Source organism: Crocodylus siamensis, chromosome 6, assembly GCF_052110815.1.
Source record: "Crocodylus siamensis isolate JL-2025a chromosome 6, ASM5211081v1, whole genome shotgun sequence".
In the NCBI taxonomy this organism is placed as follows: Eukaryota; Metazoa; Chordata; order Crocodylia; family Crocodylidae; genus Crocodylus; species Crocodylus siamensis.
Genome location: NC_143400.1, coordinates 4,236,019 through 4,263,307, shown reverse-complemented (window position 1 = coordinate 4,263,307; position 27,289 = coordinate 4,236,019). Strand labels below are relative to the sequence as shown.

The window sequence follows — 27,289 nt, the reverse complement described above, 5'->3', positions numbered from 1 at the left end:
GGCATGGAGGGCGTGGGGTCCAGGTCCAAGGATCGGGTTAGGGTCATAGGGTCAGGTCAGGGGGTAGGGAGAGTATTTGGTCAAGGTCACAGGGTCAGCTCTGGGCCTTGGGGTCAGGTCAGAGGGCATGGTTAGGACCACAGGTGGGGTCAGGAGCAGGGCCACAGGGCCAGACAAGGAGCTTTGGGGGTCAGGCACTATTAGGCCAGGTCAGGGGCCACAGGGTCAAAGGTCAGGTCATGTTAAGAGGCCAGGAGCCAGGCTCATGGGAGGAGGGGCCTGGTGCCAGGTGGGTCAAAGGTCACAGGATGGAGAGAGGGCAGGCATGGCCAGGCCCCGCCCCTCCCCTCTCCAAGCCCCCATCAGTCAATCAGCACCGGGCTCGCTTCGCGCCGACGGCTGGGGGCGAGCTCGGCTGTTGGCTCCCGCCCCAACTTTTCCCGCCTCGCCTCTGCGCCTGCGCAAAAGAGAAGCCGCTGCTCCTTCCCACCCGCCCCAGGCGCGTGCGCTGGGCTTCCCCCGCTTCTGCGCAGTGGCGGGGCGGCGCTCCCTCCCCGCCCGCTCGGCGCAGGCGCAGTGCGTGCGCCGCTCGCTCGCTCGCTCGTGCCGGCCCCCCCACCCTCCTCCCCCCCCCAGGCCCCCCCCCCCGCCCGCGGGTCCACGAGCGCCGCCGTCATGGGGGTGAGTGCGGGGGGGAGGGGGCTGCGGGGGTCCCGGGGCGTGCAGGGGCGGCGGGGGAGGGGTCCCAGGGCTGGGGGACCGCCTGGCGTTGGGGTGTCGGGGCGCAGGCGTCCGCGGGACGGCTCGGGTTCGGGGTTACAGATGGGCGCTGGGCAGCGGGACGCCTGGCTCCAGGCAGCCCCCCCAGGTCCCAGGGGCAGGTCTGAAGCCGGGGGGTTGCTTTCCTCACAGCCTCAGTCTCTGCCCCTTTTCCTGCTCTCCGCCTCAGTTTCCCTGCTCTAACACCGCAGCGAGGCCTGCCTTGATCTCCTTTGTTGACACAGATGCCACCCCGGCCCGGTGTTGGGGGCCACAGATCCTTCCCTGCCCCCACAGGCATCCCCGGGGCAGCTCCCCGGGTGTAAGATGATGCGGTCCCACCCGCTGGCCTGCCGTCCCTCTGCTTACACCAGCGGTGCCCCCCAGCGGGTGCTGGTATAGCCTTGGTGCTGCACGGCTCAGGGGTCCTTTCCTGGTACGCCAGGGTGGCACAATGATGTCCCAGCAGTGAGCAATGTGGTTGCACTCGCATAAACCCCACCCGGGAGGTGCTGGCTCAGAGCTTTACATGGGAGAATTTGAGGGCTTGAAGACGAAGGTCACGGCCGAATTTGTGTACTTGGAGCCTGCGGTGCATTTGCTTGAGATCTGAATAAGCAGCTTTGGGCCTTGGGGCTGGGTTTAAACCCAAACAGGGCCCTGCTTATAGCCGTCTCAGCTGCCTTACACCGCAGCTGGCTTGGGAGGCACGCCATCGAATGGAAATGCACCTGTCCGGTTGGTGGTTCTTGCTTTGCAACAAGAGTTTGCTCCTGAACGCCCCTGCCAGGGAATCGGGCTGCGCTCGGGTGGATTCAGGAGAAGGGCTTGTGTCCCCTGTGGTCTGTGAGGGCTGTTGTGGGCATCGGGCCCGTGTGGAGATGGCTGAGTGGTGAGTTTTGGTGAGATGTTTAACTTCTAGTTTGTTCCCTGTGTCTCGATGCAAAGCAGAAGCCCAGGCAGGGTCCATGCCCCTGCAGAGGAAGTCAGGATCCCCCCCCAGTTCGTGCCAGTTCAGCTGGAAGGGTTCAGCTTCTTTCCTGGCCCCCAGTATAGCAGCGGGGCTGACCCTGAGCAGAGGGCCAAGACCCTAGAGCCAGGGACTACCAGGTTTTAGTCTTAACAGGGGCATCAGCATGGCCCCATCTGGAGTCTGTTTAAAAGTATATGGAGCTCTCAGGAGTGGGAAACCTCTTCAAATAAACTTTCCCACCAGAGTCCTCATGTTCCCTGGGCTTTGGTTCTTAGAGCAGTGCCCAAAATAAACTGCTGACTGGGTTGCCTTTGAGCTGCAGTCTTTCTGCCTGTGATCTGAGCTGCCTGGTGCTTCGTGTGTGTCCCGGAGGTTAGGATGTGGCCTTGAGGGGCTGGTCTCCGGGCTTTAGAGGGGGTGGCGGGGCCTGGTGGGGTAGCGCAAGACATCACAGGACACTTGGGTCCGGTCCCTGGCTCTCAGAGAGGGAGACAGGACCTGTGGGTTCTTGGAGGGTGGTGTGGGCTGATGGGTTAAGACAGGACATCGGGACACCTGGGTCCTACCTGACTACTACAGGCCAGGAACCGACTGGCTAAGCAGCAGCTCTGCAGGAAAGGACCTGGGGGTCACAGTGGACAAGAAGCTGCATAGGAGCCAGCAGTGTGCCCTTGTTGCTGAGAAGGCTAATGGCATCCTGGGCTGCATGAGTAGGAGCGTTGCCAGCAGGTTGAAGGCAGTGATTCTTCCCCTCTATTCAGCACTGGGGAGGCCACATCTGGAGTCCAGTGTCCAATTTTGGGCCCCCACTACAGAAAGGATGTGGAGAAATTGGAGAGAATCCAGCAGAAAGCAGTGGAAATGGTTGGGGGCCTGGGGCACGTGATTTGTGAGGAAAGGCTGAGGGAAATGGGCTTGTTTCGTCTGCAGAAGAGACAGCTGAAGGGGGATTTGATAGCAACCTTCCCCTCCCTGCAGGGTGGCTCCAAAGAGGGTGGAGCTGGACTGACCTCTGAGGTGGCGGGTGACAGAACAAGGAGCAATGGACTCAGGTTCCAGCAAGAGAAGTTCAGGTTAGATGCTAGCAAAAACTCTCTCTAGGAGAGTGGTGAAGAACTGGAATGGGTTACCTAGAGAGGTGCAGGAGTCTTCGTCCTTGGAGGTATTTAAGACCTGGGTACAAAAAGCCCTGGCTGGGATAGTCTAGTTGGGGCTGGTCCTGCTTTGAGCAGAGGGTTGGACTAGATGCGACCTCCTGAGGTCCCGTCCAACCCTTGTTTTCTATGATTCTCAGAGAGGGTTAGGCTACAGAGACGGGACTCCTGGGTTCCCAGAGGGTGCTGGGTCCTAGTGGGTTAGGATGGGCCGTCAGGACTCCTGGGTCTTATCTGGTTGTCAGAGGTTTGGGGTAGGCAGACACAGCGTGCCTGGGTTTTTGGAGGGTGGTGGAGCCTAATGACTTAAAACAAGCCATCAAGATGCTTGGGTCCTATCTGATCCCACCACATCAGACCTCCCCCTCCCTTATGCCTAACCAGCACTGTTAATGAGCACAAGAGCCTGCAGTTGCCCTGGGCTTTCAAAGGATTGGTCAGGGGTGAAGAGACATAGATTCCAGGAGAGAGCTGAAGTACTCAGTTCTCAGTGTGGAGAGTCCAGCTGCCTCCCCACTAGGGATGGGAAATGTTTCCTCGCAGAGTAATCCATGCCAGGAGATCACCCTGCCACCACGGTTTCTGTAACTCACCCCTGACACCCGTCCTTCCCTGCTCCCCAGCAGCCCAGCATACTTGCCAACCACGTGTCTGCAGCGCCGGCGTCCTGATTTGAACTCGGGGCCTCTTATCGAGTCTTTGTCAGCTCGGAGATCTTACAGCCCCGGCTGAGGCAGGCTTTGAATCGGGATTCGTTGCAGAATAGCCTTTGGCTTGCCCCCAATCTGAGCTCTCTCTGCTTTGGGTGGTTGGAAAGGACTTAGCAGGCTGCCCTGGTGTTGACACTGCAACCTGCATGATTAACTGGCATGTTCAGCTCTTTAGGGGCTGAGATTGGAGCGCAAAATATCCGCCCTGCAGGCAGCCGCCTTCATAAACCCAGCGACAGATGCGCTAACTGCCTTGCTGTCTCCTGCCAGATGTCACTGTTTGCTTTCCTCCTTTTTTCCTGGGACCCGGCGCAGCAAATCCAGCCTCTCCGGAGATGCCCGGGGCTGCCGGGAGAGGCTTTCTGCCATTCATCCCCGCTTAGCCCTGCCTATCAAAGCAGCACCCGGCAAGTGATTCACAAACATGCCAGGAGAGGCAATTTCCATGGCTAAAAGCATCCGAGGCTCTAGCACATGCCTGTGAATTCTCCCTCCCTGGGTCACACCGGGACAGGCAAGTGGTTTCTTTGATCCTGGGATGCTTGCCTGGGTCTCTTTGCAATGAAATTGCGTATGTCTTGAGTCCATAGTCTGGTTTTTGAGGATTGGTGGAAGCAAACCGGATATATGGGGTGGTTTGGATAGGGATGGTCCTGTCTTACACAAGGGATTGGACTAGATCGGAATGGGCAAAAATATGGCTCATGGGCCGGATTCAGCCCACCAAGGGGTTTTATCTGGCCTGTGGTGGGTTCCTTGGCCCCACCCAGCCTAGGCACAAGGAGCAGCCCATGCCATGGCTTGTGCAGCTGTTCCTGCTGCCCCTGGGCACGCAGCGGAGCTGGAGCAGCACAAAGGCTGGACTTCCTTCCTGGCAGCCCCAGCAGCACTGCCACTGCCAGTGTTGCAGCTGCTGCTGGATCCAGCCCTGCTGTCTGGGCTTCCTGGCTCATCCGTCCCGCACCCACTGCCAAGGGCACCAGATGGAGTGGGCAGGCAGGGTCTCCACTGAGGCTGGCCCAGGACCCACACAACCAGGATGTGCTTGGCCAGGCAGATGGAATGGGGCCGTGGGCGGGTGGGAAGCAACCTCCAGAAGCAAGTGGGGCTACGGATGGGCTCATGGTGCAGTGCCCATGTGGGGCTGGGGCCCAGAGCAGAGCCACAATCTGTTCTCTGCACGTCCCTGTGACGAGCACCAGTTCTACAGGCAGGGGTCTGTGGGGAGCAGATTGCGGCTCTGCCCTGGGTCCTGGCCTGCGCTGTCACCACCCTGCAATCCCATCCTGTTCCTGAATGCCATTCCTCCCTGCCTGCAGCACCATCCCGTCTGCATGGCAGAGCGCATCCCACTCGTGCAGGCCTGTCTCCATGCAGGCCTTAGGATCTCTGGGCCTTGAGGCAGACCCATTTAGGGAGTTGTGATAAGCTGCTTTGGGCTGTGGGGAGTGGGACACAGCAATGGGTGGAAATGCTGACCCAGCCTGCGACAAGTCACCAAAATTCCCTAAGTGGTCCTCCAGCCCAAATAATTGCCCACCCCTGAACTAAATGATCTCTGGACCTCCCTTCCAGCCTGACTTCTCTCTAATTCTACGAATGCGGCGTTTCTACCCCAGCTTATAGTGCAGATGTAAAACCAGTATAAAATATTTGGTGGGTGAGTAGGGCAAAAATTCCCCAGCCCCTTACCTGGGGATGGATGTTTTTGGATTGGAAGGTAGCTGTATTGCGGCTTCCCTGTGCCCTCTCTGGATTTCTGTGGTGTTGCGTTTCATGACTCGAGCTAGTGCTGAACAACGCGGCACTGTGCTGTGGTTCTGTGCTGGCCAAAAATACACCTTGGCGTTCAATCAAACAGGTTCCAAGGAGGCCTCTGAAAACTCTGTGTCCCAGAAGGCAGTGCTCTGATGGACGCTATAGGCTCTTGGAGCTGTGCATTCTGGGACATGTAGTTTGTCCAAGCTGGTCACTGACAGCAGCTATTCCTCTGTTCCTCCCTTGAGCTCTTGTGTTCCAGGTGAGGAACCTTCTGCTATAAATTCGTGTCCTTTCTTCCAGAGGAAGTCCAGCAAAGCCAAGGAGAAGAAGCAGAAACGGCTGGAGGAACGGGCCGCCATGGATGCTGTCTGCGCCAAGGTGGAAGCAGCCAATAAAGTAAATACTTACTACTGGCTCTGCCCTGCTCTCTCTGTTCAGCCTCTCCTGCCCAGCAGACAGCTCAGACGAGAGCTTACTTGGCTTATTCTCGTTATTAATGCTGTTATTTCTTCTTCCCCCATCTCCTTGCAGCTTGGAGACCCCCTAGAAGCCTTTCCAGTGTTCAAGAAATATGACCGCAATGGGTGAGCCTACACCACTTGATTTATTCCTCATGGGGAGGCCAGGGCTTTGGGCCAGAAAACAATGTGGGGTTTTACAAAGTGGAGGGTGCACTCCCCTGCTCCCAGCCTCCCCCCACCCCTGGGCAAGCAGACAATGCTGCAAGAGCTGCAGCCAAGGACTTAAGTCCCAAAGAAGGTAAGCATCCACCTCCATGCTCAGAGACTTTTCCCCTCTCCATGTCTCACTGTCATCTGGGCTGTGGGCGGCCAGGTCTGGGCATCACTGAGGGTCAGCAGAAGTAGCCAAGATCTATGGGGCGTGTACAGAGTCCAAGTGTAGGAAAGCCAGGAGATATGGGTGACTGGAGCCTCCTGAATCGGGGGGGGCACTTGCCCCCCGGTGGCCAGTCAGCAACCAGGGAGGGTGTCCCCCTGCGGCTGATCACGCCAGCATGGGACTACTAGCACAATTGGCTGCAGGAGAACCTCCCCACTTCCAGTTGGCGCAATCAACTGTGAGGGGACCACAGGGATTGCTTCTCCTGGTGCTCTCACTCCTCAGCTGGTGTTTTCGGGGTGGGTGGGCGGCGGGGGCACCAGTGCTTTTGCCTGCCCATCACCTGAGCAGGGAAAGCTGCTGTCAGGAGGGTGCACCAGCACTCTCGGGGGGGGGGGGGGGGCGGGGGGCGTGTGCAGCCCCTACACATCGCCTCTCTCAGGGGAACTGAGTCAGAGATCCAGATGGTCGGGCAAGGCACAGGGTCAGGAGGCCAGCTAGGTCAGATATCAGGAGATCAAACCAGAGTAGAGTCGGGCAGCCAAAGAGCTGGGCCAGATACAGGGCCCACATGCAAGCCAGGTCAGGAATCCATCAGAGCGCCAGGAGAGGCACAAGCCGAGGGTGCAGTGGCTTAGGTACAAGGTTGAGCCTTGTTGCTTGGACCCCTCCTGACTGGGTCAGGGGTTTATACTGCAAGGGGTAAAGGTCAGCTGACTCTGGCTAGCCACTCCAGTGTGGGTGTGTAGCAAGGCCCAGCTGGAGGGTTCTGACTGCCTGTATCTGCCCTAATGCTCTACTGAGGAGATGGCAGACTGAGATGAGCAGCCATGCCAGGCAGGCTGAGGCCCTGGGTTCAAGGCAATGGTCCATCCACTTTCTCCTGCCTGCCACATGCTGTCTGGGAAAGAAAGTTGCTTCTGCCCTCTCCAACTGGGCTGCAGGGGGGACTGTGGCCAGGGGTTCACTTTCCCCCTCCTGGGCTAGTAGGGAACACCCAGGGGCATGGGATGGGGGCATAAGGATGGTGAGGCCCATAATCATATCTGAAACAACTTCTTTTTTTTTTCTCCAAATGAAAATGAACTAGATGCTTTATTGACATGCTAGGGGCCTAGGGCTGTATCATTCAGTTGAAGATGGAAGCAGAAACAAATAAGACGTCATCGGAATGAGTTCAGAACAAGCTGCAGGGCTGCAAACTAGGAGCTGCATGACCAGGAGCAGCTTGCAGACAGCAGAGCTGCAGAACAAAGGGTAGCTTGATGGGTGGAAGATCCAGATCATTGGAGAGAGGGTTGTTAACTCTTGTGGGGTGAAGGAATTAGGAGGAATTCAGTGAATTGTAACATGATTGTTGCTGGGAATAACAAGGAAGGATGGCCATACGTTGACTGAGAGTAGATTCAGGCTAAATATCAGGAGGCGCTACTTCGCAGTCAAGGCAGCTAGGATCTGGAACCAAGTTACAAGGGAAGTGGTGTTTGTTCCTACCCTGGAGGCCTTTAAAAGACAATCACCTAGCCAGGGGTGTTTGACCCCAGCACTCTTTCCTGCCCATGGCAGGGGGTCAGACTTGATGATCTGCTCAGGTCCCTTCCGACTCTACTAACCATGAAACTATGATATGAGCTGATTCTCTCGCTGCTCTGTGGATAGAAATGTTGCTGCCACTGCCAGACAGTTGGCTTTAAAGTTTGGGGGACGAGGAATAAAAGGGTGGGGGCAAGTCCATCAAGGCACCCCCGTGCCCTGTATGTGCCCCTGCTTGGAGGGAACAGACAGGGAGGGGGAACAGGGCTGAGCATGAGCACGGTCCCCTTTGTGGATCAGTTGGGGCAGGCAGGAGCTCCCCTGCAGTGGCAGGCAGGGAAGTGGTAATGGAGGGGAAGCAGCATGGAGGGAAGGATGTGGGGAAAGATTTGCTTCCTTTGAGACGCAAATGGCTGGCTGCCACTCCAGGGGCATGGTGGGAAAGGTGGGGGTTTGTGGCCATGCCACTGCACTACCCCCCTCTCTCCCCCCTGCAGATCCACCCCAGCTCAGGACCCCTGGGTTCCCAATCCAGTCATTTGCTGTGATGTCCCTGCTCTAGTCTCTTTAAGCTGCACAGCTGCTGTCACTCACTCACACCTTGTTTTTATGGGGGGCCTGGTCAACTGCTACCATAAGACCTTATTACAGGGGTAACATAATGTGCCTAATACAGCAAACCCGAAAGATAATGAGTGGGTTGAGATTTAGCACAGTGATTCTCCCCCAGGGTGCAGAAGTCAACGGGACAGGGGATGCAGGTCAGGGAGCAGGAAGTAGAGTAGTGGATGGGGCACGAGGCACAGGGGAGAAAACAGAAAGCAGAGTGGCTGATGGGGCAAGAGTATGGGGTCAGGTCAGTCCCCATGCTTCTAGCTCTGATTGCTGCTCCCCACTGATGTCTTTGCACTCTTTCCCCACAGCCTCAATGTCTCCATCGAGTGCAAGAAGGTCTCAGGCCTGGACCAGGCAACCGTTGACTGGGCTTTCGAGCTGACCAAAACCAACATGCAAACCCTGTGAGTTTGGGCCAGGGGAGCAGCCAGCAGGGGAATTGGAGTGTGGGGCAGGGCTCCCTGTGGGAAGAGCCGAGCAGAGTCCTGTCCTTCTCTGCCAGGAAAACATCTTAACAATGGACACAAGGGGGAACTAGGGGTTGCGGGCTCCATCTCCTTTACTCTGCCCTGAGGTCCCCCAGGTCAAGCCTCAGCCTCTGGCCTCGGTTGTGAGTGCATGAGTATGTAGGCCAGGAATGACTAACATGGCAAAGAGGTCAGGTTGGGAGCCGGGAGCCCAAGGGCAGATAGGTCAGCAAGTAGAGTGGGGCTATGGATTGGGCAGGGGGCACAGCAGCAAATCAGGCAGGGGAGAGCAGAGTAACAGATCAGGCAAGGAGTAAAGCAGCAGATCTGGCAAGAAGCAGAGCAGCAGATAGGGCACAGAGTGGATTGGGAGCAGGGAGCACAGCAGCAGATAGAACAGCAAGTGGGGAGCAGAGCAGCAGATTGCATGGAGAACACAGCACCAGGCAAGGCAGGGAGTAGAGAACAGAGCAACAGATTGGGCAGGGAGCACAGTGGCAAATAGGGTAGGATAGAGAGCTGTGTGTCCAATTAAGCAGAGTTCAGAGTAGCCAATTAAGCAGTAAGTAGAGAGCCGAGCAATGGATCAGACAGGGAGCACAGCAGTAGAGAGCAGAGCAGCTCATCAGACAGGAAGGGGATCCTTGTCTAATTTGTGCCCCCTCCCATGACATTGACGGTGCTCTGTTGGGTCAGATTGGTGATCTGTCTGACCTTATATCATTTGGAGGTTCGGAGGCAGAGGTGTGGGCATGGGGCCTGCATTATCCAGGAGGTCTGAGTGAGTGGTCCCCTCCAGACCCCTCCCCCTTGGGTCTGCAGCGTGGGAGCTCGTGGCTTTCCCTGAGCAGCCCCCTCCACCTTACACAGGTATGAGCAGAGTGAGTGGGGCTGGAAGGACCGGGAGAAGCGGGAAGAGCTTACGGATGACCGTGCCTGGTACCTCATTGCCTGGGAGAAGAGCTCCGTCCCTGTCGCCTTCTCCCACTTCCGCTTTGATGTGGAGTGTGGGGACGAAGTGCTGTACTGGTAGGTGGCAGCTAGGCAGAGAACCCAGGTGTCCTGGCTCCCCAGCCAGCATGGAGGGGAGGGAGGGGAAGGTGTTTTATCAAATCTGGTTGGGACAGCAGTACACCAAGCCCAGCCTAGCTGTGTCTAAGGATGGAGACTCACACCTCTCTGGGCAGTCTGTCCCACGCCAGGCCAGAAAGTCCTTTCCCATCCCCAGCCTCAGTTTCCCCTGCTGCCATCTCAGCCCTTGTAGCCACAGAGGGTCGTACGTCTCCATCTTCTGTAGACCCCTGCGTTAGGGGTTTAAAGGGTAAAGACTGTGATCAAATCTTCACCCCCCTCAGTCTTCTCCAGACCCAGTCACCCAATTCTCCCCACCCGTCTGGCCAGATGGAGATTTGCCAAGGCCCCATTAGGCAGGAAACTTCTTCCAGTCTTGCTCCAACCACCCTAAGGTTTGGGGACCATGGGGTGCGGTGGGATGGGTCTGTGGAGTTGGAGTTTCCTTGAAGAAATGGGTATTTCCTCTGGGCACGGAAAAAAGTGGCATCTCACCCTCTCTGGAGCAGAAGCGTTGCATGGATAAGCAATGCCAGGATGAGGTGGGTCCATGGGCACATCTAGGGTTTTGAAAAGAGGGGCAGGTACAGATGGTGTGGCACATTGACCCATGGGGGACAGCACATAGCTTTTGTCCAGTTAAGGAGAAACTCAATCGGGGTGGGCAAAATGCAGCCCGGGGGCCAGATGGGGCCCTCCAGGCCATTCTATCTGGCCCGCAGAGCACCTAAAAATTTTAGAAAATTAATATTAATCTGCTCCTGGCGGCCTGTCATGCAGCCCTCCATGGCTTGCCAAAACTCAGTAAGTGGCCCTCCACCCTAAATAATTGCCTGCCCCTAAAGTAGATGCTTTACTAATATGGTAGGGGGCTGGCAGTATGCAAATACAACTATTGGAATTGTCTTAAATTATGGATATATTAATTTATGTATGTATAAATATTGCATTCCATATACAAAATTAATAATATATTACTATATATTATATTTATCTACCTATTTATAGTTACATCTATTGAAATTTGCTAGATTTGTATACCTCATATATCATTGGCAATATATTAATTTATTTATATACATAGATTCATAAATAAACTATTGGCATTTGCTAGATTTAGCTATATATATGGATAATTATTCACATGTTAATATTTTATTACACACACACGCACGCACGCACTCACAGGCATTTGCTAGATTTATATAGCTGGCTAATATAAACCAACTCTTTTTTTCGTGTGTGTGTGTGTGTGTGTGTGTGTGTGTGTGTGTGTGTGTGTGTGTGTGTGTGTGTGTGTGTGTGTGTGTGTGTGTGTGTGTGTACCATATCAAAATATATTTATATTTCTGGAATCTTTATTTTTGGAAGTTTTTAAGACCGGGGAAGACCAAGCCTTGGCTATGTATGTATGCATGTATTATTAATCTAGAAAATTCCATTTTTATATTAATAAAATATATATATTAATATATATGTTATATTTATATATATTTGTATATATAACTATTAGAATTTGCTCTAAAGTTTTAAAAAACCACAACAAACGAGGCAAAAAAGGTCAAAGTAGCCAAAGGATGTGTCGCTAGTTCTGTCGCTGTTATAGTTAAATGTATGTCTCTCATTCCAATTTATAAAACACAATCTCGCCTTCTTGAGTATCTCTGATATCACCTCCAGTACTTCACTATCAGTCACTTTTACAACTTAGTTAACATGATTGCACCAGAGTTAAAGTGTTTAGCTAGAGCTAAAAGCAATCTGTAGGGCTGCAAAATAGAAGAGAAACATTCCCAGGAATGGGTAAAACATGTCAATGTTGCAGAAGAAAGGTTAGCTTGATTAGTGGAATTTCAAGGCCCTTAACTAGGAGAGAGGCTTGACTCCTGTGGAGTCAAAAGAATGGCAGGAATAGGGAGATGATAATGAGCCATGAAGTCAGTTGATTCTCAGCACTGCCTGGATAGAAATGCTGCTGCCCCTCCCTGGCAGTTGGTTTTAAAGCTTGGGTAGAGCAGGAATCACTGCAATCCCCTTCTATCCGCCCCCCCAGATTTGCCCCTGGGCAGGTCCCTTGCGTACCCCCATGCCCACAGGCAGACATTGCATGTTATTAGCCTTTGAAATTCCCCTTGGTTTTCTCCTTCCCCCCCTTCAGCTACGAAGTGCAGCTGGAAAGCAAAGTCCGGCGGAAAGGTCTGGGCAAATTCCTTATACAGATCCTGCAGCTTATGGCAAATAGGTGAGTAGGAAAAAGCCGAGACTTCTCATAAATCCTCAACAGTTCCTCTACCTTCAGTCACAGGGGAGTCTGGGGCCCTGATTGGTGTGTTTTGGGCTGTGGATACAGTGATCTGACAGCCTTCGGCTCTGACACTGTATGATCCTAACCTGGGATCACACAGGAGGCACCAGTAAGGGGGTGGAAAAGTCACGATGGCTGCACGTCTGTCTTCCCGGAACTCTGTTGTAGCATTTGGAGCATTTGTCTGTTCCCCTGGGATCTCTCCTCACCCCTGCTGCCCCAGTCCAGGCACATGCAAGCAGTCCAACTTGACAGCATCAGCAGCGATCTGTTAGTTGAGAGCCGGGGTGGCAACAGTACAGCTGAATCCAGCCTGTGGAGCCCTTTCACACTGGGCCCCCAGGGGAAGTCAGGAGTTTGGGACAGGGCAAGTGAGCTGTGCTATATACCTTCCCCCACCAATGACCATTTACCCTCAACCTGCTGCCTCTGTGTTTGGGTCCCAGATCCAGATCAGTTTGACCTGTCCATCCATTCCCCCCCACCGCTAAAAAATATATTTGTGGCTGTGTCCACAGTGCCCGCATAAGAGAACAGTGTGTGTCTGCAAAGAACAGATTCCTCAGCCCTGGATCTGAAAACCACACTAGATTTCCTTGCAGCTGCCACTACTAAATCTCCAGTTAGATCCTAGCTCATTCCACCGAGGGAGGATCCATCCACATCTCGGGGGCATAACAAAACCTCACTTGCTTTTAGCAGCTCTGATGAAAGACATGGAGCAGAATGGATGGAGGTTAGAATCATAGAGAAGTAGGGCTGGATGGGACCTCCTCCTGTATAAGTCAGCCAAGGTGGACAGCTGTGGACTAGAGGGGATCTTTGTGCCTGCATGTTTGGGTCTCAGAAGTTCTGGAGCTGATGTAGCCAGCTTAATGAAACAAGTGTAGACAAGACCGTAGGCACGGGCATGGACTTAACTGCAGTGAGGACCCCTTTGTCTTTCTTTGATCCTCTGGCCTTGCCTGGGGGAGCCGGGAAGTGAAACTGACCAGTAACAAGACTGAAACTGACAAAGTCCGTTGACTTCTTCCTGAGCCTGGCAGCAGGTGTTCAAGGCTTTCCCTCTGCCTTGTTATTTTCTACATCACCTTGTTTCTCTGACTCAGTGCTTCTCAACTAAGGGGCCACATAAAAACTTAGGAAGGGCCACGTTGAGCCCAGTATCCCATCTCTGACACTAGCAGAAGTTCATGCTACAAAAGGGGAGTGTTGAACCCAGTGTCTCTAGAGTGATCCATCCCCTTCAGCACCTTCCCTGGCATCTACCTGTGTAGGTGTAGACACAGCAGAGGAAACAAACATCTCCATGCATTCTGTTCAATAGCCATTAATAGATCAGTCGCATAAGAATATAAACTAGAGTGCTGTGGCACCCCAGGGTCTCTTGTGATCCTTTCAAGGGTGCCACCAGTGTTAGCACCCTTAGGTGTGTACATGCAATTCAACTGATAGACCCAGAGGTTTCAAACAGGAATCCCTTGTGTTAAAAGTGTCTAGCCCTGCTGTGGGTTTTCTGAGGCTCTTTGCAACAGAAGACTTGCTCTGTAATATATATTTTTTGATAGTCAAGTGAAAGCAAAAAGCTGGCATCTTTTGAGTCTATCAGGGTGCCTTGAGTATAAGAAATGCCACGCTGAGTCAGACCGGCAGTCCATCCAGCCTTGTATCCCATCTCCAACAGTGGCAGAAGTTGGTGCTATAGAGAGAGGGCACTGAACCAGCTCTCTCTAGAGTACAGCGATCCATCCCCTCTTCAGTACCCCCAGAGGCATCCACAGTAATTGGTACAGGGACTCCAGAGGAGACGTCTCCAATCATTCTGTTCAATAGGCATTAATAGAATAATTTAAGAACATAAGACCCATCACATAAGAACATAAGATGTATCATATAAGAACATAACATTTATCACATGAAAACATTAGGACCTATCACTTAAGATCTATCATGTAAGAACATAAACCATGGTGCCATAGCACCTTGGGGTGCCTTGAGATCCTTTCAAGGGTGCCAAATATCAGTACCATTAGGTGTGCAAACATGGTTCACCTGCTAAACCCAGAGATTTCCAAAAGGAATACATAGCATTAAAAGCCTTCTGCCCTGTCATGTCATGTCCTGAACCCTTTGCGACAGAAGAACTGCTATAGTATGTCTCTGTAGTCAAAAAAAACCCAACAACTGTAAATGAAGGCCTGGCCTTTTTCAAGAGAGGCCTCAGGTCTCAAGGTGGAGAATTGCTGCACTTAAATAAACCTCCTTGGATTTGGTGTTAGCCTTTGCATGCTGAAATCAGATCTGTGTAATCCAGAGGCTGGTGCCTCAGAGATCTCTCGAGTCCAGCCCCCTTGGGGATGAGTTCTGCTAGTCCGAAGGAGGGGGGAAACAGTTTCCACATATGAAAGGGGAGAGGACGCCTTTTAAAAGAGGACTTTCTCCGTAGCCTCTAGCTCCCAGCATTCCCCATCACCCGTTTCCCTGGCCTTCTACCCAGCAGCATCTGTTACTGCAGCAAAGCTGGCTCCTGACCTGATCTCCACAGGCATCCACTCCCCCCGTGTCCCTGTCTCTGAGTCTGTAACCTTCTACCACACGATTTCTTTTCCCTCTACCCTGAAGCTCACTCCTTCACCTGGGAGAGGGTATTTGGGGCCTTGAAGCCCCAGCTCCCCCATCTCAGCTGCCCCTTTCTCTTGCTCCGCAGCACACAGATGAAGAAAGTCATGCTCACAGTCTTCAAACACAACCACGGCGCCTACCAGTTCTTCAGAGAGGCGTTACAGTAAGGAGTCTGCGGGGTGGAAGTGGGGGGCTTGGCTCATTAGGTTGTCCTCACCTTAACCTGTTGTTCGCACGCCTGTCTTTCAGCACGGTGGCAACATCCCACCAAGGGGGAAAGTCCTGGGGGCCGGTAGTCTAGGCTGACTGGGAATTGGGTGGTGGTAAAGGAGCCCAAGTGAGCTGGCACCTTCGTCTCCCCTGCTTACTGGCGGGATAGAGAGGTGGGTTTTTGAGTCTTTCCACTTCCCCATCCCCTACGTGCCAGGGCCAGGACTGGTTCCTTCCCCTGGATCTTGTATGAGCTCACAGCATCTTTTCCCCCAAGCTGACAAATTGCTCTGTTTCACATATAGTGAAGGGGCTGTGTGACAGAGACCCCCCATGAGATCTATCTCAATGTAAAGAAGCTGCAATCTTTTAAGCAGCTCTGGCTCTGTGGGGGATCTTTGCTGAGAGCCAGAGGGGGTGGTCCGCCACCCTAGCTAGGACACCGCATTTCCATAGCAGCAGGCACCCCTCAAACGGACCCAGGCACAAGCCTGTTTCTTATAAAAGAACTAGAGAAGGTCCAGAGAAGGGCAGCACGGACGACGAGCAGCATGGAGGGGCTTCCACATGAGGAGAGACTAATGAGGCCAGGCCTGTTCTGTTTAGAAAAGGGATGCTTGAGAGGGGACGTGAGATGGTTTACAAAATACTAAATGGCAAAGAAGTTGGTAGGGATTTATTATTGGCTCTCCCTCACCAGACAAGAATTTGTCTGTCTGTACTTGATCTCTCGCAAGACAAGGGTTTACTATTGACTGTCTCCCTCCACACAAGGATCAGGGGTCACAACACGAAACTAGTAGGTCGTCAGTTTAAAACTGACAAAAGGAAGTTCTTTGTCTCCCAGTGTAATTAGTGTGAGACTCATTGCCACCAGATGTGGTGGAAGTGGAGAGTTTAGCCAGATTCAAGAAGGGATCGGGCACATTCTTGGAGGAAAGGGGTATTTGTAACTATTATAGAATCATAGAAAACGAGGGCTGGACGGGACCTCAGGAGGTCACATCTAGGCCAACGCCTGCTCAAAGCAGGACCAGCCCCAACTACATCATCCCAGCCAAAGCTTTGTCTACCTGGGTCTTCAAATCCCTAAAGGATGGAGACTGCACCACCACTCTAGGTAACCTGTTCTTGTGTTTTACCACTCTCCTGGTGAGACAGTTTTTCCTAATATCCAACCTCAGCTCCCCTGGCTGCAGCCTGAGCCCACTGCTCCTTGTCCTGTCATCTGCCCCCACTGAGAACAGTCCAGCTGCAGCCTCTTTGGAGCCACCCTGCAGGGAACTGAAGGCTGCTATTCAGTCCCCACATAATCTTCATTTCTCCAGACAGTTCCCTCAGCCTCTCCTCGCTAGTCATGTGCCCCAAACCATTTTCATTGCCCTCCACTGGACTCTTTCCAACTTGTCCACACCCTTTCTGTAGTGGAGGGCCCAAAACTGGACACAGGACTCCAGATGTGGCCTCCCCAGTGCTGAGTAAAGGGGAAGAATCGCTGCCCTTGCCCTGCTGGTAATGCTCTTACTAATGCAGCCCAGGATGCCATTAGCCTTCTTGGCAACAAGGGCACACTGCTGGCTCCTTTTCAGTTCTTTGCCCACTGTCACCCCCGGGTCCTTTTTAGCCTGTCCAGGTGCATGGGATTGTTCTGTTCTAAGTGCAGGACTTTGCATTTGTCCTTCTTGAACCTCATGAGATTTCTTTTGGCCTGATCTTCTTGGTCAAGGTCTCTCTGAATCCTAGCCCTACCCTCTAGCAGACCTACTTCCCCCCCCTCCCCTAGCTTGGTGTCATCTGCAAGCTTGCTGAGGGTGCACTCTGTGCCATATTCCAGGTTGCTGATGATGATATTGAACAAAACGTTACGTGCATGAGGGGCACGGCCTCCGAATCAGAGCTTCCTAGACCTTAAACACTGGAGGCTGTGAGTGAGAGGAACAGTGGAGAACACCCTGGTCAGACCCAGGTCACTGTCCCTTTCAGTTTCTGCTCGCTGCCCTGGTGAGACCCAGGAGACTCGGCAAGATGGACCTACAGTGTGACCCAGTCCATGGCAGCTCTCACGTTCTTACAAACCACATGTGGCCTCCAAACTGCAGCCAGTTCTGGGGCACTGGCAACACTTCTGGAGACTCCAAGCTCATCAGATCCCGGGGTTGAGGAGGCAGGGATTTACTGCAGCTAGGGGTAATGTGGGATGTGTGTGATCCTCTAAATCCTGATTGATTCTGAGAGGTGTGGGGGGCAATCAGGACTGGGAGAGGGTCTGGATAACCCATGCTAAGTGCCCCCCTTCAGGCTGCTGGGGCCAGGCAGTGATTCCCACCCCCAACCCCGAGGTTTCTCTGCCCGGCAGGTTCGACATCGACGACACCTCTCCCAGCATGTCTGGCTGCTGTGGGGATGACTGCTCCTACGAGATCCTCAGCCGCAGAACCAAATTCGGGGAAAGCCAGCACCCCCACGCCGGTGGCCACTGTGGGGGCTGCTGCCACTGAGCCCTGGCCCTTTGCCCTCCCCTTCCTTCCCACCCCCCTCCAAAGCTGGGCCCAGCCACCGCCTGCCCTCCTCTCTGGATTCTTCCCAGCTCAGTACCAGGACTTCGGGAGAACCACTGGGCCCAGGCGGACTGGATCTGAGGGTAACGTAGCCCTGTTAATTCCTGGCAGCTCCTGCCCCCCTTCTCCCACCTGGCACATGCTCCCTGGACCCCAGCGGAGATCCAAGCCCCAGCAATGCTAAGAAAAGCCTCGAGGCTCGTCCGTTGCTGGCCCCCGAGTCCAGGGCCCTGCCTTTGTCGGGGCAGAAGCACCCAGCAGCCTCCTGGCCCTGGAGATGCAACTTCTTGTCTCATTTGGCCCCTTTTAAAAGGGGGGAGGGGCATTTTCCAGCAAGCATGGCTGACCTTGTGTCCTGTGGGGAGGCAGCCCCTTTTCAACGTCATTTCCTGTTGGCAGCCAGGCCCGGACTGCGGTAGGTAAGGCCAGGCTGGGGTTGGGGCACTCATCATCTTCCAGCAGAGGCTGGTGCCTTCATCCCTCTAACCCTGGCAGACGCAGGCATGAAGCAAGGGGCCTCGCATGCGGCAAGCAGGTCAGGTCCAGCCCTTGGATGTGAGGGCCTTTCTCCCCAAGAGGGAACCCACCCCAGGACTCCTTTTTATGCAGCTGCTTGCAAAAAATATTTCCCTCCCAGCCCCAAATACCCCTCTCCTCCATGCTGCCTGGCTGAGCTGGAGGTTTCCTTCATTTCTGATCATCCAGTTGCCCCACTGGAGTCACTGGGATGGGGGTTTCCAGGGCTGCATGTAGGCAGCTGGCATTTTCATCCATCCATGCCCCCAGCCAAGTGGTACCAAAGGAGTCCTTAGAGATAGGACCTATATTCATGGGTGTCACACCGCACCTGGCTGCTGCATCCCTGCAGGATGGACCTCTTGGCCCATTGTCACTCCTCCCTCCTGTGCCCTGGGGACCAGGCCCTGATGGGCCAATGAGGTGCCCAGTTCAGCACCTCCAGCCAAGCCTGGCACTCCCTTCCCCACGGGAATCATGCTCCCAAGTCCCCTGGGCCTCGCTGTAATCTCTCCCATCCCTTCCCAGGCCCTCTGTACCTGCTCATGGGCCTGTTCTTCCCCCTTCACCCGGCTCCCACAGGGGTGGACCTATCACCGGTTCCCCTTACCGTCTTTCTTGGGTCAGGGGGCCAAGGCGGATTTCAGAAGCCCCCGTTGAATCTCCAGCTGTGGCTGCCGGCTCCCCCAGCTCCTACATGGGACGAACCTGTCCTCTGGCCTGCTGCCCCTCTCCAAGCAAGGGGTTGACTTCCACCCCCCAGTATCTTCCTCCTCTTCTGATGCCCCCATCAAGCTCTTGGGCCAGCAGCCTGATGGACACTGCAGTGCCCCTGAAGCCTCTCCCTGGCTTCCCCACTCCCTCCCAAGATGACTCATCTCGATGGAGCTGAATCTCCATTGATCCCCCCCCCCCCCCGCCCCGTGTGACTTCAAGGAGCACTCCAGAGGGCACAGACCCAGGGGAGGAGTTTTTAGCGCATCCTGTTGGAGCCGTTTCCAGGCTGGGGAATCGCCCAGCATGACAGACCCCAGGGCTTGGCATCCCCAGAGCTTCCCGGCCACGGGTCCCAAGCGGGCGAGGTCCCTCCTGCACGACGGGAGAGTCGCGTTGTGCAGCTGGACATGGCGCGTTCCCGCCCCCTGGGGTGTCTCTGTCTACACCCTGCAAGCTGGTGGCTTTGCCCGGAGGCCCAAGCACGCTGCATCCAAGTGAGCAAGATCCAGTAGCCAGCGGGCGCCAGTGGCGTGTTGCCAGTGCTGCCCTGGGCCAAAAATCAGCTGTGGGGGAATTTCTCCACCTGCTGCCCACTGGGACCCGTCTCCCATCTGCCCTCTCCCCAGGACCGGCTCGGCCTCTGGTGACATCATCAGCCCAAGAGGATCGGGTGCCTGGTGACGGCTCCCCGCCCCACCCCCCCGCCAATCAAAGGGCTCCTCCAAGCCCGGCCCTGCCTTTCTCCGGCATCTACCGAGCCGGGGAGACCTCCGATCCTTCCCCTCCCTGCTCTTCCGCCAAGTCTCGGTCATCGGAGCGAGCTCGTACCGTAGCCGAGGGGGGCGGTCAGTTGAAGTGGGCCCCCCACCCCAAGGACGTGTCTCCTGCGCTCCACCAGCGGGCCGGGCGGCAGTGGGGAGTCCGTCCGGGCCGGAGACCCCCGTAGAGCACTGTGCCCCCAGGTTAGCAGCTAACCCCCGGGGCCCCGCCCCTCGGGCCCCCCCAGCTCTGCAGGTCGGATCCGGCCCTGGGGGCCCTACACCCCCCCTCCCCCGGGCAGTTCCTGTCCTTTTTTTTTTTTTTTTGGTACCTTCTCAGTTTCTTTGTACGGTCGAAATAAACCGACACTTTGTTCAACGCCTGGAGCCGGAGAGTTATTGGGGGGGATGCGGGGGGCAGGACCTCGCGCGCTTCTCTCCCCACCGGGGAGCCCGGCCCCGCACCCCCCGTGAACCTGCTGCATGGGCGGGGCTCCTTTCCCCGGAAATGACGCCACGCCCTCTCCGAACGCCGGGCTGAAGCTCAGGGGCGGGCGGGACCTCCCAGGAAGTGACGGAGGGACTCCCAGCCGCCCACTTCCGGTACCCTTAGCTATTTATTTCCGGTGCTGCCGCTCCCCCTCATTCCGTTATTTCCGGCGCTAGGTGTCGACATGCCGCTGCCTGTGTCCGCGCCCGCCGCCGCCCGCGCCATGCTCCGCGCCCGCCGCCCTGCGCCCGCGCCCGCGCCCCGCGCCGCCTCCTCCGCCGCCCCGGGCCCGGGCCCGGCCCCGCTCAGCGCCCTGGTCAGGGGGACCCCGGGATAACCACCCCGGTTCGCTGGGGGACAGGGCACGCGGGCTCTTCCTGGAAATTGGGGGAGGCTGTGCCTTTAGATAGCGAGGTGGGGGGCTGGAGCGGGGGGCTGTGCCTTTAAACATGGGGGGTCGTCTGGTAAGGGGGGGTTGTGCCTTTAAATGCGGGGCTGGGGGGGATGTGCATGCCCTTCAAATGGAGGGGTGGGAAGGGTTTGGGGGGGGTCCTGTTGGGAAGTCCCTTTAAATATGGGGCGCTGCAGGAAAGGGGGCGCCTGTGCCTTTAAGTGTGGGGATGGGGTGGTCTGTCTCTTTAAATGGGAGGGGGGGGAGCTGGGGCATTGGCCCCGCCCCCTCCCCTGCATTGGTCCAGCCCTGCATTGCAGACACGGATCCCGCAGCCCCTGCACTGCGGCTCCTGGTGACCTTGCGGAGGAGGGGCAGGGCTGCGGTGCGGGGGGGCGGGCGCTGCTGTGGGGGTAGAGGGGGCTGGGAGTCGGTGACTGATTGCTCGGGGTGTAAGGGGGGGCTGCCACCGCTGCCCTTGACCCCTGACCTTTGCTCTCTGTCCCCAGGAGAGTGCCATTGGCCTGGGCACCTTCTTCCTGTCCTTCCTGGTCCCGGCCGGCTGGATCCTGGCCCACCTGGAGAGCTACAAGAAGCGTGACTGAGCCGGGGCCAGACCCTGCTGCCTCCCCCCCACCCTGGGCCAAGCTACCTCTGCTCCAGCACTGAGGGACCAAGGAGCCCCCTGCCTGCATGGCTTCCCGCTGTTACAATAAACCCCTTCCTTGCTGAGCTCGGCCTGCTGTGCTTCTCTGGTGTCCTGTGCCGCTGGGGGGGCTGGGGTCTCTGCACAGGGGAGAGGACCCGGGGTCTTCTGCTGTGGAGGCTACGGGCCCTGGGGGTTCCTGATGCTGGGACAGGGGAATTGGGGACTGGGGGCCTAAAGCTGTTAAAAGAACCCCCTGTTGTAGGGTCCTGCACCTCTAACTGCCGGGGGTGAGAGGCCTGGGTCCCTCCATACTGGCCCTAAGGGATGCTGCTCCGGGTGGGGGGGTGAGTGAGCACAGGGAGTGTGGATGATGGGGCTGCCCCATCCTGGGCATCAGGCTGCAGTCCTGCTTCTGCCCCCCCCACCCCTCTTGGGGTTGAGGTGGGGCTGGGGTCTTTCCCCCTGTGGTGGGAAGGGGGTGGGGCTTGGGCAGTAGCTCAGACCCTCTCCATTGTCTGTGCCCCTCTGCTGGGAGGAGGGAAGGGGCTCCCCCTTCAGCTCAGTCCTTGGTGGGGGTTTCACTAGCCCCCCTCAGGTGGGGACAGCAGTGCCTCAGATGATTCTTGCTAGACTTTTGGATGTTGGGCCTAGGGCCTGGCTTTTGCCCCTTGCCCCGAGCTGGGGGGGCATCAAGCACCAATCCCTTCAGTCCTGTCCCCAATGGGCTTTGTGCTTTTACCTCCTGTTGTAGAAGGCAGTTCCACCCCAGAAGTGGCTGCAGTGTCCTGCCCCTCTGGGGGGAGGTGGGATGTGGGTGTCTCCAGAGGCCTTGAGTTGGGGGGAGCTGGTCCTGGGGGATCTTGGCCCCACAACCACTACCACCAGAGGAGGGTACAAGAGTGGAGGGTGTCAGAGGTCTTGGTGGGGAGGTGGGGGGCACTGGGATGAGGCCCCTCTGAGCACCCAGGCTGGGATTGTGCAGCACAAATCCCCCAGGCTGGGTAAGAGCCAGGCCTTGCCCCAAAGAAGCTCCCAGCTCAGATGGGTGAAGGGCAGGAGGGGAAACTGAGGCACAAATGCACCCTGGCTCACCAGGCAGGTCAGGGCCCAGGGGCCCCTGCAATCAGCCCCTGTTCCAGGGAAGCCTGGGGTGGCCCCTGTATATAGCAGACACCCCACCCCCTGCCTCCTGCATGGGTGGAGCCAACAGCTGGGCCAATGGCTTGCTGGCTCAATGGAGGGGGTGTGTCCTCACTTCCTATTAGCTGGAAGCTGCAGCCTGGCTGCAGATTGGCTGGGGGGGGCTGGATAAATAGCTGGGACAGCTCTGGACCCACAGAGGTGGGGCTTGGGGGTGGGTGAGTAGGGCCTGTCTTGTCTGACCCTGTGGGGTATTTAATGTGCCTGGGGAGGGGCTGTTAATGCCCCATGCAATCCACCCGTCTCTAGGCTGGGGGACTAAGAGGGGAGAGCATTGTGGGCTGGTATCCCATAATCCTTTGCATGACTGGAATGGGGCTTGCTGCTGGGCATTGTGGGATAGCTACAGGCCTCCTGGGCAGGGGGAGGAGGGGTCTAGGTACAGAGACTGTCCCACATCCCCTGTGCTCTTGGCTCTAGGCAGGGGAGATCCCAGTGCCCCCAGCTGGACCCCTCTTGCCCCCCACCCCCCCATGGGCTGGGGATGCTGTCCCCAAGGGGTGCGGCCGGGGGTAACGTGCCCATTTCCCCCTCCCTCAGCCAGCCAGTAAGTGTCAGTGGGGCTGAGTCCAGACAAGGGGCAGGGGCTGGGAGCCAGCAAGGACCATGGTAAGTGGGAGAGGAGCTGTGGGTGGGGAGCGAGGGGCACCGATCGAGCTGGGGGGCAGGGGGCTGTGGGTGGGGAGTGAGAGGCAGTGGCAGGACTCTGAGACCCCTTTCCCCTCCCCCACTCACAGGCCCAGCGTGACACGTCCCACTTGCCTGTCTATGTCTCCAGCCACTTCCAGCACCTGCCGGCCCCGCTGGCCCCCCCGGCCCCCCCCACATCCCCGCTGGGCCCCAGGCGGCCTCGGCCCCCTCCCCTGCGCAGCCAGTGGGAGAAGCGGAGCATTGCCGAGAGGCTCCAGCTTGGCTTCAGCCTGGTGCCTCGCCGCACCCCCCTGGGCTGCTACCAGGGCCACCCCGTGCCCCCTCGCACCTGCTCCCACCGCCCACCCAGCGAGGGCCGCAAGGTGCAGAGGTAAGTGCAGAACAGCCCACCCAGCGCATCCGGCTCCTCTGTGGCTTGGGGCTGGGGGCTGCGGGTCGGGAGTGAGGCGCACGGGTGAGTCTGGTAGGGGGCAAGGTTTTGCAGGAGCCCCCTGGGGTCCATGCCCTGCCTCCCCTCCCAGCCCCAGGCCCCGGTCTCCAGAGCATGAGGCTGAATCCCTGCTGCTCCCCACATCCTGGACCAGCCTCCCAGACATGGAGGAGCTGGAGCCCCCTGAAGAGGTAATGGGGGGGGGTCCCAGGGCATCATGGGAGATGGGGGGGCAGCTTGATTTGCAATGGGGGGCTAGCTGGGGGGCTTCAGAGCTGTGGGGGGTGCAGATCTGGGGGATCTGATGCGGGGTGGAGTTAAGGGGATTTTCTGCAGATGCCCCTGGAGGGGGCAGGACCCTTGGCCTTCCCCAGCCCCTCGAGGTGGCGGACCCCAGCCCCGGGGGGGCGCTGGGCCTGGCCACCCCTTGTGAAGCTATGTGGGCTCAGTGAGGCTCGCCGGCCCAGGGGAGACCCCCCCCCACATCACCCCCTTCTCCCCCCAGGGCCTGGCCCCGCTCCTGCCTGCAGCTGCGACCCCGCCGGAGCCCCCACGGCCCACGGCGGCCTGCAGCGGTGCCCCTCGGGGGGCAGGTCACCAGCCTCAGCTTCCCCAGCTGCACTCCCGGCCCCTGCCCCCCACCCCCCCACACGGGGGCATGGGGAGGAGATGGTGATGTCACATGCTGATGTCACGCAGACAGGCGCAACATGGTGCTGTCACACAACTGCCCACACTCCAAGCAATGCAGCTGTGCTGACACAGGTGATGTCACACCATCGCCTGGTGATGTAATGGCAGGACATCCTGCCGCTGGCCGCTCTGACCTCACCCATAAAGTCTCGCCATTGCGGTCCCCCTCCCCGCCCGTTAGCTGTGATGCCGGATGACGTCACGTCTACACCAACCCTCGTGGGGCTGTGAGGTCATGGATGATGTCACGCCCCCGGACTGCCCCCGCCCATGCCATGACGTGACGCCCCGGGGCGGTGACGTTGCCGGATGGGGGCGGGGCCCGTTGCCAGGGCGGCACTTCCGGCGGGGCGGGCCGTGACCCGGAAGCGCTCGGCGCAGCGGGGCCGAGATGGCGGCGGAGCCTCAGCAGCAGCCGGAGCCGCTGGGGGGGGACGCGGACGGTACCGGAGGGGGGGAATCACGTGACCCCGCGGGACCCCGCCCCGACATCTGGGTCCGCCCCGCCCCGGGGCAACCTCTGACCCCTGACCTCTGACCCGGGGGGGCAGCCGGGCCCCGGCCCCCCCCGGGCCGGCCTGGGGAACCTGAGCGGCGGGGCCCTCGGGCGCCCCTCCCCCCTCACCCGCCTTGTCCCGCAGGCGTGAACTGTCTGGCCTACGACGAGGCCATCATGGCGCAGCAGGACCGCATCCAGCAGGAGGTGCGGGGGGGCCTGGGGCGGGGACCCCCTCCCCCAGCTCCCGGGGGCGCGGGGGCGGGGGCTCGCGGGGGGAGGGGTCGGTGCCCGGACGCGTGGCCCCAACCCGCCCCCCCCGCAGATCGCCGTGCAGAACCCGCTGGTGTCCGAGCGCCTCGAGCTGGCCGTGCTGTACAAGGAGTACGCGCCCGACGACCTCGTCTACCAGCACAAGATCAAGGTGCCCCGTCCTCCGCCCCCCGAGAGCCGGGCTCCCCTGGAGCCAGGAGCCCCTCCAGATGCCCTTCCTTCGCCCCGCCCAGCCAGGCCCTGGCCCCACCCCCCGCACCTGAGCTCCACCCCCCGGCCAGCGGCGCTAAAGCCCGCCCCCTAGGCCAGACCCGGCCCGCCGAGCCCCAGGCTCCGCCCCCTGTGCCCAGAGGCCTGACCGCCCACCAGCTAAGCCCCACCCCCTAAGTCGGAGCTTGACCCCACCCACTGTCCTGCCCCAGGGCGGACCCTGCCCTCTGCCCCCAGGCCAGACCTGGACCCCGCCCCCAGACCCCTGGGTGGTTGGGCCCCACCCCTTTGCCCCCTCAGCCCTTGTCCAGGCTCCACTCCAAGGGCGTGGCCTGACAGAGCCCCACCCCCAGGATCTGCTGCAGAAGTACTCGTACATCCGCAAGACGCGGCCGGATGGGAACTGCTTCTACCGCGCCTTCGGCTTCGCCCACCTCGAGGCGCTGCTGGGCGACCGCACCGAGTTGCAGCGGTGAGGCCTGGGCCCTGGGTCCCCTGGGGGCGGGGCCGGGCTCTGGCCCCGCCCCCAGTGACGCCGCCGTCCCTCCCCCAGGTTCAAGGAGATCTCGGCCAAGAGCAAGGAGGAGCTGGTGTCTCAGGGCTTCACCGAGTTCACGATCGAGGACTTCCACAACACGGTGAGGGCCCCCCGGGGCAGGGGCGGAGCTCCTGCTGGAGGCGGGGTTTCGGCTTTGGGCCTCCATCCCAGCCCTGCCTCAGTTTCCCCTTCCCCCCACAGTTCATGGAGCTGATTGAGCAGGTGGAGCGGGGCGTGGCGCCGGGCGAGCTCCTGGCCGCCTTCAACGAGCAGAGCACGTCCGACTACCTGGTGGTCTACCTGCGGCTGCTGACGTCCGGGCACCTGCAGCGCCACGCCGCCTTCTTCCAGCACTTCATCGAGGGCGGGCGCGGTGTCAAGGAGTTCTGCCAGCAGGTGGGCGGGGCCCTGGGGGGGCGGGGCCAGGAGCCTGCCAGGGGGCGGGGCATGAGGTCACCCATGAGGCAGGGCCAGAGGAGGGCTGTTCTGAGGCCTGGGCAGGGGGTGGGGCCTAAGAGAGTAATTTCTGGTGGGGGCGGGGACAGGGCTTCATCAGGATGGGTGAGACCTGCCCTGGGACTCTGGGGGTATGAGTGAGCAGGGTAGGTCCAAGTCAGTGGGGGTGGAGCTTGCTGGGGCAGGGGGTGGGGCAGGGCAGGGGCGCTCCCTTGTCTCTGATGCCCACCCTGCCCTGTACCCGCCGCTGCAGGAGGTGGAGCCCATGAGCAAGGAGAGCGACCACATCCACATCATTGCGCTGGCGCAGGCCCTGCAGGCGCCCGTGCGCGTTGAGTACATGGACCGGGGCCGCGGCGCCACCAACCCCCACGTCTTCCCCGAGGGCGCCGCGCCCCGCGTCTGCCTGCTCTACCGTCCCGGCCACTACGACATCCTCTACCCCTGACCTCCAACCCCCGACCTCCCCCTCTGCCTGCTGCAGCCTCCTCTCCCCAACCCCACCCTGACCTTCGACCCCATCTCTGCCTGCTCTACTGCCCCAGGAACTGCCCCTGCCACAGACAGAGGTGGCCATGGACCCCCAGCTGCCCCAGCCTCTCCCTCCAGCCCCATGGGCCCCACTGACTGCCCCAGTCCCCTGCCACCTGTTCCCTGCACCTGCCCCAATGCATTCCCCCCCTCCACGTGTCTGTGGTGGTGCTGAGGAAACTATATTTCCCCCCACCCCCCCACTACCCTATGACACCTTTTGCCCTGACCCCCTAGGACTGTGGCACCCTTGGCCAGGTATGGAGGCCCCGCCACCAGCTCCTACCAGGCGGGAGGGAGGGCAGGAAAGGACCCCTCAGCTGTACCCCTCCCCCAGGGTCTCTTCCTTGACTCCCCTCCCCCTCCCCCCCAGCCAGCACGCCCCCTCTGGGACTGGGAGGGAGCAGAGTTCCCCCTCCTGCTCCCCCCCACTCCCAGTGACACCCCAGCTCTGCCCCCCTTGTAACCAGGGCAACTTCCTCTACAAGGGGGAGAGGGGACTGGAGGGCCCCAGGTCCCTGCCCTGGCCACTGCAATGGGGGTGGGAGGGGAGGGGGCAGCTGAAGTCCCCCAGTGCTGCTCCCCCTCCCCTTCCCCCTCCCATCTGGTTCTCTTGTTGCCTCCTGTGGCCAATAAAGGGGAAGCTGGAACCGGTGGCTCCGCGTGCGTGTGTGGGTGTGTGTGCACACACGTGTCTCAGACACCTGCAGGG

The 27,289-nt window shown here is 58.3% G+C and overlaps 3 protein-coding genes across 5 annotated transcripts; all 3 read left to right on the top strand.

Moving 5' to 3' along the window:
* The first annotated feature begins 623 nt into the window (after window positions 1–623).
* Window positions 624–21,182, top strand: NAA40 (N-alpha-acetyltransferase 40, NatD catalytic subunit). Of its 3 annotated transcripts, none has more exons than XM_090055164.1 (9): window positions 624–681; window positions 5,658–5,753; window positions 5,889–5,941; window positions 8,654–8,749; window positions 9,683–9,841; window positions 12,042–12,125; window positions 14,896–14,973; window positions 17,377–20,404; window positions 20,960–21,182. In XM_090055164.1, the coding sequence occupies exons 1-8, from the start codon at window positions 676–678 to the stop codon at window positions 17,516–17,518; spliced, it is 714 nt and encodes a 237-aa protein (XP_089911290.1). In that variant the 5' UTR covers window positions 624–675; the 3' UTR covers window positions 17,519–20,404; window positions 20,960–21,182. The 3 variants fall into 3 exon arrangements, with proteins under 3 accessions (XP_089911290.1, XP_089911291.1, XP_089911293.1); XM_090055165.1 differs by having other exon boundaries at window positions 17,377–20,473; XM_090055167.1 differs by lacking the exon at window positions 624–681 and adding an exon at window positions 3,970–4,110.
* Window positions 21,183–22,838: 1,656 nt separating this feature from the next.
* Window positions 22,839–24,256, top strand: LOC149860585 (uncharacterized). The gene is made up of 4 exons (XM_090055177.1): window positions 22,839–22,908; window positions 23,037–23,320; window positions 23,472–23,571; window positions 23,886–24,256. Exons 1-4 carry the CDS (start codon window positions 22,906–22,908, stop codon window positions 24,054–24,056), a joined length of 558 nt encoding a protein of 185 aa, XP_089911303.1. The 5' UTR covers window positions 22,839–22,905; the 3' UTR covers window positions 24,057–24,256.
* Window positions 24,257–24,397: 141 nt separating this feature from the next.
* OTUB1 (OTU deubiquitinase, ubiquitin aldehyde binding 1) lies at window positions 24,398–27,227 on the top strand. The gene is made up of 7 exons (XM_090055147.1): window positions 24,398–24,516; window positions 24,715–24,776; window positions 24,895–24,993; window positions 25,406–25,524; window positions 25,606–25,690; window positions 25,792–25,986; window positions 26,300–27,227. Exons 1-7 carry the CDS (start codon window positions 24,465–24,467, stop codon window positions 26,492–26,494), a joined length of 807 nt encoding a protein of 268 aa, XP_089911273.1. The 5' UTR covers window positions 24,398–24,464; the 3' UTR covers window positions 26,495–27,227.
* The last annotated feature ends 62 nt before the right edge of the window (window positions 27,228–27,289 follow it).

What these genes read in the sequence shown, in the direction of transcription:
- NAA40 (XM_090055164.1), top strand. An exon ending in GGGGACGAAGTGCTGTACTG is followed by an intron (nt 9,842 to 12,041) that starts GTAGGTGGCAGC and finishes CCCCCCCTTCAG; the next exon opens with CTACGAAGTGCAGCTGGAAA. An exon ending in CTGCAGCTTATGGCAAATAG is followed by an intron (nt 12,126 to 14,895) that starts GTGAGTAGGAAA and finishes CTTGCTCCGCAG; the next exon opens with CACACAGATGAAGAAAGTCA.
- LOC149860585 (XM_090055177.1), top strand. An exon ending in GAGGGCCGCAAGGTGCAGAG is followed by an intron (nt 23,321 to 23,471) that starts GTAAGTGCAGAA and finishes CTCCCCTCCCAG; the next exon opens with CCCCAGGCCCCGGTCTCCAG. An exon ending in AGCTGGAGCCCCCTGAAGAG is followed by an intron (nt 23,572 to 23,885) that starts GTAATGGGGGGG and finishes TTCTCCCCCCAG; the next exon opens with GGCCTGGCCCCGCTCCTGCC.
- OTUB1 (XM_090055147.1), top strand. Translation starts at nt 24,465, where the DNA reads ATGGCGGCGGAGCCTCAGCAGCAGCCGGAGCCGCTGGGGGGGGACGCG. An exon ending in GCTGGGGGGGGACGCGGACG is followed by an intron (nt 24,517 to 24,714) that starts GTACCGGAGGGG and finishes CTTGTCCCGCAG; the next exon opens with GCGTGAACTGTCTGGCCTAC. An exon ending in TCAAGGAGTTCTGCCAGCAG is followed by an intron (nt 25,987 to 26,299) that starts GTGGGCGGGGCC and finishes CCGCCGCTGCAG; the next exon opens with GAGGTGGAGCCCATGAGCAA.